Consider the following 13952-nt stretch of genomic DNA (forward strand, 5'->3'; position numbering starts at 1 on the left):
TCTTACAATCAAGCATTATCTGAAGAATTTTTGAACACCCGCCGTGGTTGCTTGGTGGCTTTGGCATTGCGCTGCTAAGTACGAGTTCGCGGGAACAAATCTCGGCCGCAGCGGCCGCATTTCGTTGGCGGCAAAATGCAAAAACGCCCTTGTGCCGTCCATTAGGTGCACGTTAAAGAACCCCAGGTGGTTGAAATTATTCCGGAGTCTGCCACTACGGCGGGCCTTATAATCAGATGGGGGTTGTGGCACATGAGACCCGAGAATTTCATTAAATTTAAAGAATTCTTGAAGGCAAAATTAGCAACAACGAAATGCTTGCAAAAGTGAGACTTTGATGTTAATGTGGTCATTTGTATATATCTGTAAATAAAATTGTAATGATGTGCCCGTGGCAGTACTTGAAAATATCGATGTTGGGGGAGGGGGTTGTGTAACCGCTTACCCCCCCCCCCCCCCCTCCGGTCAGAAGAGCTCCCGGGTTTAGTTTCTCCGAACTTGGCAGGTATGTAGGAGCAACTGGAGATCACTGGAAGACGCCTTCGTCCTGCCAGGGACCTTATTATGATGATGACGAACATACACTCGGTGTTCCTTCGTGCCTGTTGTTTAATTCATTGTAGACAGTGTTGCACTTCTAACCAGCTTGATATAACAATGTTACTGACAAGGGAAGGCTGAAATTCAGACTATATATTTGGCCTCTCGTATTATGGTAACAGACCAAATTCACAATTGTGCGTGAAGCACCGAGTATGCATAATTTGGCAGACAAATGTGCGAGCATTACACCCCTGTTGCTATTTGTTGAGGAATTGTTTTGTTTTTAAGGATCATTTATGTGTGCTTGATATGATGTCATGCATGTTTGCTATTTGCAATGCGATCCACATAAAATTGCATACTTTCTCACTATGAACACTTGGAAATTATTGCTGTGTTTTGTATTCCATGTCAGTCCTTGTCAGTTTAGTGAGGTATCAGTTTCCCAACTGGCTGGTGGTCTTTTGCTGCTGTGTTTGAACTCAAAACAGTACGAAGTTTGAAGTCAGCTGACGGCAGTTGAACGTAGTTGTGCGGTAAAATAATATGGTTGCACCACTGATTTCAGGGCAGCAATCTTGTTTGTGGTGGAAGAGGAGACGTACAATGTGTGTGACCAGCGCAACCTGGAGTACGGCCTCTCTAAGGGGAAGATGTCCGTCAAGGTGATGCGCCGGAAGTTCTCTGAACTGCACGACTGCGTCATCAAGGAGGGAAACCTCTTCGTGTGAGTGCAACATCAGGTGGCAGGATGATAGTGCCATTTTACTATCATTTGTTTAATTTCAGGGGATCCCGAGTTTCATGGCATTTGGGAAACCTGCCTGTAGAAATATTGTTTGCTCGACCAGATGGTGGTGGATGCATGGCGATAATGTAGCGCTGTGGCACGGGACACAACAGAAGACACACGGAGACACGAGCGCTTGTGTCTTCATGTCTTCTCTACTGTGTCCCGTGTTTTGGGGCTGCATTTTCAGAAAACACCGCCAGGTTTCACAAAAAAGGTAGCCACTGTTTGCTCCCTGTGTGAAGTTGGTATTGGCTAACCCCTGGCCTTTGTTTGTTTTGCTGCTTATTGAAGCAGTCAATCTTTACTTGTGAATTTTGCACCACATTGTGCGCACAAGCTCTGATACAAGGCCCCTGCGATGCAGACGCACGGATACAGATGCATGACCATACCTACCAACTCCACACTGCTTAAGATACTACACAAGATGCCAAAAAATACTACTATGGCATAAAGAAATACTAAAATACCGTTTTATTGCTCAGAAAGTTTTAGTCAGGGGAAATGCACAACAAACCTGTCACAATATTGGCACAACGAACTCATTACGCCTTGTATGTTGAAGACTGGTCCAGTTGTACAGCAGAGGCATTCAGCTCAAATAGTATCGAGATCCATTGATTGGCTGCTGAACCCTCCAAGCTTCTCGTTTGAGTCTGCTAGTTTTGCTGAGTCCTTGTGTTTTTTTTTGTTTTTTTTTGTTTTTTTTATACCTAGACGCAGTAGGATGTCCCAGTGACCAGTGTGCAAAATGGTGACATTGCAGCAGCACATAATGCAGCATACGTACCTTTCGGTTCCACTTCTTGATGAATGGAAAGTCAGCTGAATAACTGGGGATAAATACTTGAATAAAGCCCTTCTTTCCCGACATCGCTTAAGCTGCTTTCACGGGATCATGTACCACAGCTTTGGCAGCAATACACACGATACAAGAACGATAGGGCTAGCAAAGGCAATCACCTATGTTGTTTCCGCAAATGATTGTTGGCTTTGGATTTGTATACAAGCCAACATATTCAGTGTTGCCAACTTGGCACCACGAATGGGCAAGATGAAGCGAACGGAACTACGAACGCACCAGGCTCCCTAGAGCACAGGAACTGCCAGATCTCAGGAACGGGCCAGGCACGGGACACGGGCAGGACCTCGGTTCGGTGGCTTGCGACCCGTCACGAGGCTACCCAGCGATACACCCGGGTAGCCCTCTCGGGACTGCTTTCACAAAGCTTGCTCGGCCCTTGTTCGATCGGCCCTCGTGGCCGCAGCTGCCCGTTCGCTCATGTCTTCTTCCTTTTCTTCTGCCACCAACCCTTGTGCTCTCTTATTTGCCGTGTCGTGTCACATATGTAGCTGCCATCGTCGTCGTTTTTCACCACAATTGCAACGCCATTAACCAACGCTCATTGCGTTTGTGAGTTTTGAACACATAACGCAGAAAATCTTAAAAGTATCGGTTTCAATACGATACTCGTAAAAATGTGCAGAAAATCGGATGCATTATGCTAAAATCATAAACTTGGTAGGTATGTATGACAATCCATACCGCCAAGACCATTAACTCGGGTGAACTTTGAAATTTCACAGTGTCCCATAAACAGACACATATTGTACACGCACTTTTGCTAATGCATGCACGAGTCATCTGTATGTGCTGACATGCATTGCTATCTTTGTACACCAGACAACATGAAGCTCTCTTTAAAACAGCAAGTTGGTAGTACAGTATAGACCACTTATAACGTAACCGTTTATAGTGCAGAACTGGCTACAATGCGGCTTTTTCCGACTCCCGTTTACCCTCCCATAGAACTCCATGTATATGCATACCGCTTACAGTGCAGCCGCGTGAGACGAAATACCGGTTATAATGCGGCTTCCGCAGGAAAATCTCGCCGACAAGGGCAGCAGCGAGCACGCTTCTCAACAAGATGCGCGCTGCCGGCCGGCGTATGCATTATTCATCGCAATCAAACTCATTAATTCGTACTTATTTGGCCGCACATCGGTTAATCCGGACTACTTTCGGAGCTCGGTGAGAGAGGAGCGCCGCAAATGTGCGACGCAAAAGAGCAAGAACGGCGCTAGCGTCCACCCGAAACGAAGCGGTGGAGTCCGCATCGCCACAGCCATCAGTTGAAATCGTATGTGAATGACAGCAACGCTGGATCCATGCTTTGAGCCTGTTTGTGTCTTTAAAGCCTGTATTCTTGCATTTACCGCCGCGCATAACACCGCGTTGGCTGCGGGCTTTTGTAGCTGCGTAGTCGTCATCCACGATCGCGTCGATAGCGGCCGCGGTTTTCTCCGCAGCGGTTGCGGCAAACAGTAGTTTCGTTTTTACTCGGTACGTGCGTCGGTCGCATGCCTAAATAACTGCGTAGTCGCCATCGATGATCGCATAGATAGCGACCGCGGTTTCAACTGCAGTTGTTGCAGCGAATGGTAGGTAATTCGTCCAGATTCAGTGCGTGCGTCAGGCTTGTGCCTTCAGCACCGCAAAGTCGCCGTTCATAATCGTGTCGATCGCAGTCACGGTTTTTTCCGCAGAAGTTGCGGCAAACAGTGGTTTCGTTTTGACTCGGTGCAGAGCTGTCGAGCTTGAAGAGCACCGGCTACATCGTGATTATGTTTTCGCCAGCTCACTGGCGAAAACGTAATCGCGATGTGCGCGTGATAGTACAAAACGTGTCTATATGCTTGGTCTACATGTTTTGCATACGTGCAGTGCTTGAAAATCGTTTTGGTTACAGTGTGGTACCGCTTATAGTGCAGATATTCGCGGGGCTGGCGACTTGTGTTATAAGCGGTCTACACTGTAGTCCCATCCCAGCCTTCAGCAGTATTCTGACAGTGTCCAACAAATGATAGCTCTGTGTCAAGGTCTATCTTGTATTTGGTCTGAATAAGTCAATTTGTCAGAAGTTGAAGATTCATACTTGTCCTAGTTCCTGTTGCACAGTCATCATCATCATCATCATCATTAGTGTAATTATGTCCACTGTGGTACAAAGTACCGTATTCACTTGAATCTAGGCCGGCCTCGATTGTAGGCTGAACCCCAAAATTCACAAGGACAGAAAAATACCTCGAATGCAAGCCGGATGAAAAAAAGGCCTCTTGATTGACAGAAAAGCATGCATTTTATTACGCAAGTGTGCATATCATAGGTACGTCCAAAGTTCACTCATCGTCGTCATTCACAACATCACTGTTCTCTTTTTCACTCACGTCTTCATAAAGGGCATCATCCTCGCTTCTGTCGAGCGCATTAGAAATGCTGCATTGTCAGAATGCTCTGATGATCATTTCAGCTGGAATTTCTTCCCATGCCGCCACGATCCAGTTTGTCAGCTGGCTAAATGAAGCATGCTTGATGTGCCCAGTTGGAGTGAGCTGATGCTCTTCCAACGTAAGCCAGTCGGTGCAATGCTTGCGAAGCCTATCCTTGAAAGGCTTGTTAATGGAGACATCAAGTGGTTGGGTTTGGCTTGTCATGTCGCTAGAAATGATGGCGATGTATGTACCACCTTGAGAATGGTTGGTCTTCACAGCATCAGTCAGGTGCCCGCAGTAAGAATCGAGCACCAGGAGTGATTCCTTGCACAACGCGGTACCTGCATGGCGTTACCAAATCGTCTTCACCCAGTCCTCTATCATGGCGCTGTTCATCCAACCTTTCTTGTGAACGCACAACAACATTCCTGGGGAACTTTTCTCCAGCCGGTAGTTTCTTGCATTTGAAGATGATGTATGGCAGCAGCTTCCGTCCATCGGCAAAGCAGGACAACATTACTGTTGTTCACTGCTTCTCATAACCCACCATCCTAAGCTTGATCTCTCTGGCATCCTTTTCGTTTACCGTGTATGCCATGGGCATGTTGAAGAACACCGGTGTCTGGTAGGCGTTCACAATCTACACCAGTTGATAGCTCTTTTGCAGCCATTTTTTGATGACATAGCACTGAAATGGGAGGAGCTTCTCCTTGAAGTCGCTGGGTAGTTATGGCACGCAGAAGTCCGTCACTCGCCATGGTTGCTCAGTGGCTATGGTATTGGGCTGCTGAGCACGAGGTCGCGGGATCGAATCCCGGCCACGGTGGCCGCATTTCGATGGGGACGAAATGCGAAAACACCCGTGTACTTAGATTTAGGTGCACGTTAAAGAACCCCAGGTGGTCCAAATTTCCAGAGCCCCCCACTACGGCGTGCCTCATAATCAGATCGTGGTTTTAGCACGTAAAACCCCATAATTAAGAAGTCCGTCTTCTGAGGCTGAAACTGAAACGTTTCGTGAAACGCGTTATCCAGCCCCTGCTGGCCTTGAAATTGGTTCATGTGACAACCCTAACGCTGGTGACCTCCCTCGCCTTTGCCTGCATAATCTTTGTCTTCACAGGCGTTCTCGCTTCTCTCTCTGCCCTAATGAATTTGGCCACATATTCCACCTCCTGGTGTTGGCCCCTCTGTGGTCCAGTGAAACCCATGCGGGCTGCTGCGCAGTTGAAAAACTCTTTTCGTTGTTACCGCCATCATCACACATTCTTTTCATCCACACCGAATTCATGCTGGGCTTGGAGGTTGGACGTTTTCTGAGTGTGTAAAATGGCCTTTCGCTTAAAGGCTGCGATGTAGTGGCACCGCTTGGTGGGTGCCATCGCAGTGGTTGGCACGAGGCTACAGCGCGACACTTGCAACAATTGAGACAACTGCTCCAAACAATCGTTTACAGAAAACAAAATAGTGCACGCGTATGCCGCTGCAAGTCTGTGACCATGAGGTGGTATTACGTATGTGGCGGTTGCGGCCACACCACATGCTCAAATCTGAGTTGACCCCTGCTTTCCTACTTCATTTTTTTCAACAAAAGTATCGGCCTAGATTCGAGTAAACATGATAGTCGACCGAATATCTCCTATTTTTACTGTTCTTAAGCTGAGCCCTCATGCACCCACAAATCTCCTTGTCTCAAATCTCCATCCAATTCTTTGTCACCCACGAATGTGCTTTTTTTTTTCCTTAGCACTCATTTCATCATTACAAAGTCTATCCCAGATATATATATATCCCTAAGGATATTGCGAATACCTCAACATATTGATAATTCAAAATACAGTTGATCCCGGATATGGGGGTGAGTTCTGCCACTGGAAAAGCTGGTGCCGCCGTCGGCGTAACGTGGTATGAGGGATCACGTGGACACAGGGACCGCGTCGTCGGCTTCGAAAGCGCTGAAGCGAGCTGAAAACAAAAGTGTTAAAGTTCCACCTGCTTTCCAGTTCTGCTTAAGTAGGGAGGTTTTCCCGATTCGGGTGGCTGCTTGACAACACTTGAAAGCACTATAATAGGTATGTGGCTGCCTTTGAAGGTGTCCAACATAGCAGGCTACTGCTCGGTGCCGCAGTGCGGGTCGTACGAAACGGAGCCCAGTGTCAGCCTTCGCACGTACAGTGGAACCTCATTGATATGCCTCTGCGTAATACGTTTTTCTGGATGATACGTTATCTTATTTTTTTTTTCCCGTTATATGATTTGGTTGGATAATACGTTGGATGATACGCCTTATTTCCCATTTCCCGTGAAGATCGTATTAACGAGGTTTCACTGTACCCGCAGCACAAGAAGCTGCATGAAGCTTGGATTGCGAAACTTAACACCAGCAAGCAGCCATCGGCTGCAACTCGGGCGTACAGCAAGCACTTCCGCGAGGAAGATTGCTGCTGTAGCGTCCGGGCTGCGATGTTCACGGCGAGTAGCAGAAAGTGTGCACTGGGACGCTCACCCGCGTGCGCTGCCATGCTTGTGTCACAAAGCTTTGGTCTGTGAACTTGTTCATGCTAGAAACTGGCAAGTTCACTAGAGTGGAAAGGAAACGGCAAGAAGCACCTTGAAAAAAGGCATGGCATATGCTCATGTTTGTGTTAGCACCAAACTATAAATCTACTGGATTAATAAAAAGGAAGCAGCGGGAAATTGCTTGTTGAGAAGATCGATAAACATACAGTGCAATGCAACTTGAGAAAGAATGATATTGAAACGTCCAAGAATTTAGAAAAAAAATTGAATCGCTGCGACAGCATATCACAAGTCGCCATAGGCGTCGAAATCCCAGTTATAACAAAATTATTTTTGAATAGTTGTGATAGCGTCCACGCAACAATGGTTGCTTGTGTACTGTCAAATGCTCATATGCTGCAGCCTAAAGCTCGCAGCACGGTGCGAAAACGTGCTCGCAGTGAAGGCAAAACATTGTGTGCGGACATGTATGCAGACAGGCAGTCGGTCGCTGCGAACCCGTGAGATGGCTGCATTGAAGCTTCATTCTGTTATGCTCCATTTGGTTATACAGCCAGCCCACTATAAGAACATATTTCACATAGTTTGCTCGCAGTGATTGCCTACCTTTCACGCAAGAAGCCGGTTCGGGGAACTCCATCGCGGCGACCGCACGCAGTGGGCACGCACTGTATATGTTCAGTAAAGAGATAGCATCTGTAAACCATTCTGTGCTTTCTGTTTGCCCAGGGTTATTATTTCGACAGTAAGAAGCTTCCCTCGTTTCGGGAGTACTTACAGAAATGTTCAGGAGGGCTCCCGCGTGATGTTTTTATTCAGCGCCAACAGCCAAATCTATGAGGAGCATGCCGCGTTATCCATCATACTACAGAAGCAAGATGCTTCCGATAGATGGCGACTCCATAAGTCCTCACTCCCAATATTGAATTCTAAAGGGATCGCGAAATATTTCAATGTATGATTAATTCAAAATGTAAAATATGCCTGTCTGAAACTTATCTGAAAAGTCGTATGTCTTGGACAGTTTCTTGAGATCATGAAAAGCTGAAATTTACCAATTTGTTTTTTCAAGGCTGTGTCGAACACACAAAAGCTTAATTAACACACAATTTTTTGCACAAGAATGTTGCAGTCAGTTGTACTATGAAATGGCCTTTGATACTGAATGCAATGCTAACCCCAACCGGTGTCAGCCAGCCACGAGACTATAATGTGTCTTGCATGCGTCAAAGTGCTTGTAGCACATTTGTATTCAGGTTAATCAAGATAGAAATTGACACAGCACTGCAGAAACCACCCTGTATGGACAGTCACTGTGCCATCATAAGCACAATTGTACTGCGAATTGTGTATGAACGTGCCTAGGCTGCATCTCCATTACAATAAAATCATCACAATTCTGCGATTGAGTCAACCAGGCAGGCTCTGTTAGATTCAAAAGGGACTTTCAGTTTACAAAACATATGAGTCCATGGGGGAATGGACTCGGACATGAATAAACACGTTCAGCATGGACTGTGGGCCTGCAAATTGCACACTAAGGAGTTTCGCATGCTGCTGTCACAATGCTTTTTCCACAAAGTGCAGATGTGGCGAATATTGGTTTTGCTAAATCTAAACTGCAATGTAAAAATCTATCCAAGTGGGTGTTAATTTTAGCCACTCACGGAGCCATAAAATGTGTATCGCAGGAACTCCTGGTCCATTAGAAGACAACTTAGCAGCACAGCCAACACCATCAGTTCAGCCTCCCATTCCCATTGCCACTTAGTAAAAATATTGATTATCATCAGAAGGCCTTCTGCATTCTTGAATCAGTGTAGTGATCTGCTCTCGATGATAACGAATGGCCGCACTGTGCATGAGCCATCTATATAGACCATTTTATCCAGTGCGTCGTCATGTTGCATACACAGTGGGGCCATCTATGAGCTGTTAGACTTCGCCACCATGTTGGCTTGGGCAAATGCGTCATGTTGTATGCCAGGTATACGCTCGGTGGCAGTTGCTGATGCAGTAGAACCCCGCTGATACGTTTTTCACGGGACCGTAAAAAAAACGCAAAAGCCAGGAAACGCAAGAGCCGAGAAACAGGAAAAATTGAGAAATAGGAGTAGTGCTGCACTGCACACAATATTATATAAATTCTTATTTGTGAAAAAAAGTCGTAATTTCGCCCGAAAGCCGAAGCATTGATTGCGATAGCAAATTAGTAGACAGCTATACAAAGGATTGTAGTTTTATCATCCGTATAAACTTGTAAACATTCACTTATTAACTATATTAACAAGCATGGTGTCAACGCCCACAGGCAAACATGAACACATCACACTTGATGAGCGCGGACAGGCGCTGTCAAATGCTGGCGGGAGGAAGCGCCGCTGCAGTAGCGAGCAAAGTGACCTTCGTGCTGTTGTCTACCACTTCAACGCAAACTGAGCACCAAGAACACACAGCACGCACAAAGCTATGAGCCGCCGACACACCTACACAGCCTAGACTCTGCCCCCAACGTAGATCGGCTTCAAGATACGGCCCGCACGACCGCACACCGCCACGCCGTACGCCGTTGATGCCAGAGTACAACGTCGCCTGCTATCCCTCCCCCCTCGCTTCCTCGCTGGTGCCTCGAGCGCAGCGGAAGAAGGCGCGCTTCCTCCCTGCTTTTTTTTTATTCGTGCGCAAGATTTAGACGCAGTCGTCGGCTCCCCTCGCACGCTTTCACTCGCACATACAGCATACAGTGCGAGGTGACGGCAATATTGCCCTTGGACTTTATACGGAACATCTATGGAGCCAAAACCAATTTTAGGGCCACAACGTGTCATAGACACCATCTTTAGATAGTAAATGGGGATCTGAAGGGCCATACTTTTGGTAGCGGGAACTGAAAATACGTCATAGGTGTCACCCCCGGAACTTTAAGTGGCCAGTGCCATCGTCAAGCCACCAAGCCAAGCGACATGAAAAGGCATGATGGCCGCTCGGGCCCGCACGGGGTGGCAGTTTGCAACGTATGATGCGAGAACGGTCCCACAGTTGCGACGTAACAGGGGGGTTACCAATGCATTGGGTTCTATGGGAGCTGTACCGGGACCGGCCAAAAACAACGTAACAGCCGGGAAAACGCAGCACCCGGGAACCTAACAGCGGGGTTCCACTGTAGTTGTTTTGGCGTCTGCAAGGTCAAGTTGATATGATGTGGCACCTTCTAAATTGTAAACGGTTCTGTGATACGCGCCAAAGTGATTTAACTTGACATGATCGGAGTTTATGCTGCTGTTGTTGAGGTGGATTGAGTACCTAGTGCAATACATGATCGCGTGTTTCAACCTACAATCATCCTCGGAGATAAGTTGCATATTTATACACATTCAAATGTACCCTTATTGCAGCATTTGCCCTGTAGTTCACCTAGGCTGTGGTGTAGCAGCAGTGAGGAGTTAAAGGAACATATGAGACAATCATAACAGTGTGGGTGCTGTTATGCTGTTTATGTTGACAAGCGTTCAAGCTGTTATTTGTAGATGAATTGCCTAGTTTGTTAGTCAGACATTGTTTTTGACTTCGAATACTACAGTAAAACCCCACAATTAATTCATTCCGAATGATATAGCATTGGCTACGTATAAGAGCATGCTGTGCTTCATGGAGTACTTGCGGCATGTCATTGTTGCATTGGTATGGAGCACAAGCCCTGTCTGAAAAACTGTTTTCTTTGCAGTGATGGTGTGGAAATTGCTGTGGTCTACTACCGGACGGCCTATACTCCGCAACAAATGGATGCCAAGGTAACCTATATCCTGAATACTTATTGCTAACATGCATACATATCGTTGGAGATACAGTCGACTTCCGTAATTCGCACCTGACGTGAGCGACGGAATTGATCGAATTATCCAGCGGGCCGTATTAAACAAATTAAGATGCAGAACTAACGCCAGAACACACCATTGATTTATTTGCCAGTATTTGCCAGATTCTTCTAACATGCCCCCGAATGAAACGGGCGCCCACCTTCTGTGTGTCCAAAGTAAAAAAACTAACGAAGAAATGACATTAAAGCTCATAAACAAAGTAGAAATCTTACGTGCAGCCGATTTCCTAGCAAGAAAAATGGGTAAGGGTTTAATGTGCGTTTCACAATGGTGGCAGACTTCCTAAAGTCAGCTTCACTGCCTTACATCTGTGTGTTGCGGTAAAGCATAAAAATGCAGCGCAGGCTGTTTTCAGTTTAATCTTCTTACCGTAAAATTCCGAGCAAGCGCCCCCCCCTCGAGCAAGTCAAAATTACCGGTAAGTTAGGGGGGGGGGGGCGCTATCCCGAAACGGCTCCAAAATTCAATATGGCCACGACAAAATTTTCCCGCAAAAAAAAAAGCGCTGTGGGAATAGTATTAAAATTTAATGAACATGAACTTTATTAAGCCAAATATTTGTTAGTGGTGTTTATCACTCTCAACACCACCATTACTCAAAACCACCAAAAGAACTACAGAAAGCGCATCGATGCTGCACCGCACGTCGCCGGTCGAACATTGGTTATGCAGCTTCTATTTCAGGCAAAATTATGTCTGCAGGAGTAAAGTGACGCGTAATGTTCACTTTATTAAAAAACATGTTCACGGTGAAACATTTAGCACTAATGAGAGTTCCGATACAAGTGAAGCTCAGCTGCAGTGCATGGCTACCGACGGCGGACAGCGAACCGCGGCTCGGCCATGCTCGCATCGCAGCTGGTGGCGCCGCAAATATCAGCATGTTTTCTTCATCGTGTGAAATTATTGCGAGAAGAGGGTAAAGCGGCAACGACGGTAACAAAACATTGCTGCTTGGGAGCGTCGGCGGTTCGTGCTGAAGCGCCGTCTGCTACATATTCGAAGTGAACTGAAAAAGGCCTAGCGACGATATCGGTGGCGAGTGATTAGCAGCGGTGAAGCTGCCGGCGATGCCAGAGCGTAGCCGCGACAACTCCTCTGTCACCGAGTGGTCACGTCGCTGTGCCGCAGGGAACTCCTTTGTGCCGTGCGAGAGGCAGATCTTGCCATTGGCCGGCGGTCCGTGAACTACAGACCGCCAGCCGCAGTTCGCCCCGATGCACTCGTGTGCCCACTGGGGCACCCGGGTACGACCATGATTCGATGAAATGGCTCATCGGGGCACCCCGATGCGCACCGGTCGATTTGCCGAATTTGCCATCATTTTCGTGGACTGGATGTGGCAGGCCAGTGTTGGTGCGGAGCGGGAGGGGGGGGGGGGCACTTTCCCGGAACAGCGCGGAAATTTGAAATTAGCAGTGAAGTTAGGGGGGGGGGGGGGCTCTTGCACGGGTAGGGGCGCTTGCTCGGTATTTTACGGTTAAAAGAAAAAAATAAAGGCGTGACAGTCGAGTAAATTCTGTAATCAGACATTCTGACCTACGTATATTGTTTGAAAATATTCCTAGGGCAAGCCTAAAATAGGCATTTTCGATGGAAGATAAGGTGTGTTCAATGCATTCACTGTCCCGCTAAGCTCCACCCAGACAGACACTGCCTTTAAAGGGGTCACCATAGGGGTCAGGTGCATGCATGCTGACTGGTCAAGTTCAATTTATCTGGCAAAGACCAATTTTAGGATCAAAATGTCGAAAGTTAGTGCCCTCAGAAATGCTTCATTCGGAGTCGAATTAACTGAAAATTTAATTTAACTGGTGTCGAAATAATGGAACTCTGCTCTATAATGTACTCAAAGGGGATCACGAAATAGTTTGAAAATGATACGCGTAGAGATGGCGATTAATGAAAATGTATTCGCTATTTACAAGCTAGTTAGGGCACACCCGTATGGTGGATAGTCTAGCCTAGCAGCACTGTGTCGTCTTCCTTGTCCCATTGATAATTGTGTCTTCGTCGGTCGTTCTGCTTGTAGCACCGTGACAGTGCCTCTGGTAACAAAACCGCCAACCCAGTGCTTGCCAGAAAATGGCCGAATGGCATGGCTTGAGGCAGGCAACGTGCGTGACGTAGAATGAAAGGGACGATGTTGTAGCATTGAGTGGGGCGATTTCGTAAGTGGCGTTGCTGACTTGCCGGAGGATGCGGTAGAGTTCGGAGTATCGGGAGAGCAATTTTTCTGATAGATCCCCACGCCGTGAAGGAGTCCATAGAAGAACTAGGTCACCTGCACTGAAGTCAAAGTCTTGATGGCGGGTGTCATAAACGGACTTTTTCCGTGCCTACAACATAAAGAGGTGAAGGCGGACAACCTGGCGCGCTTTTGCCACGGTGGCTATGGCTTGGTTCTTCGCATACTAGGACCAAGCCTCCAAATGGACCACGGATAAGCTGGTTTCCTCCGTGCATACCGGACTGGAAGGCAACGATCGAGCGGATTGTCTGGCTCAAGGTATAACAGGTCGAGCCGCGATACATACCGCTCGAACGGAGGCCTCTCCGACACCCGGCAGCACACTGAGAGACACACTTGAGGTACAACGACTAGGAAGACGAACCAAAGCTCCACCTCACCCCAAGCTCAACAGGCGACAGGCGAGGGACTGGCGCCGAATACAGACAAACACCTACCCACACTTTCATAGACTCCACAAAATATTTCCCAACAAACACAGTGACAGATGTCCATGGTGCGACTTCACCCCGACACTAGGACACATCACTTACGAATGCATGCAGCGTCTGGCAAATGCCATCTCGCCGCTACTTAACGATACACTTAACAATGGGTCGTGGGAGGCGCGACTCTCCGAACTGGACTTGGGAAGCCAATCCGCCTTTTTCACGGCCCGACGGCGCATGCGCCCTGCCCTGGCGGATTAGTC

General features: G+C 47.3%; 1 protein-coding gene across 3 annotated transcripts in view; it reads left to right on the plus strand.

Moving 5' to 3' along the window:
* Positions 1–13952, plus strand: part of LOC119441445 (glutathione synthetase-like) — an 87045-nt gene that overhangs the window by 39717 nt on the left and 33376 nt on the right. For all 3 annotated transcript variants that reach the window (XM_049661303.1, XM_037706062.2, XM_049661304.1), the window contains 2 exons: positions 1112–1270; positions 10857–10923. In XM_049661303.1, the coding sequence (XP_049517260.1) occupies positions 1112–1270; positions 10857–10923 (226 nt within the window). The remainder of the gene's footprint in view (positions 1–1111; positions 1271–10856; positions 10924–13952) is intronic.

This window comes from Dermacentor silvarum, chromosome 2 (assembly GCF_013339745.2).
Source record: "Dermacentor silvarum isolate Dsil-2018 chromosome 2, BIME_Dsil_1.4, whole genome shotgun sequence".
Taxonomy (NCBI): domain Eukaryota; kingdom Metazoa; phylum Arthropoda; class Arachnida; order Ixodida; family Ixodidae; genus Dermacentor; species Dermacentor silvarum.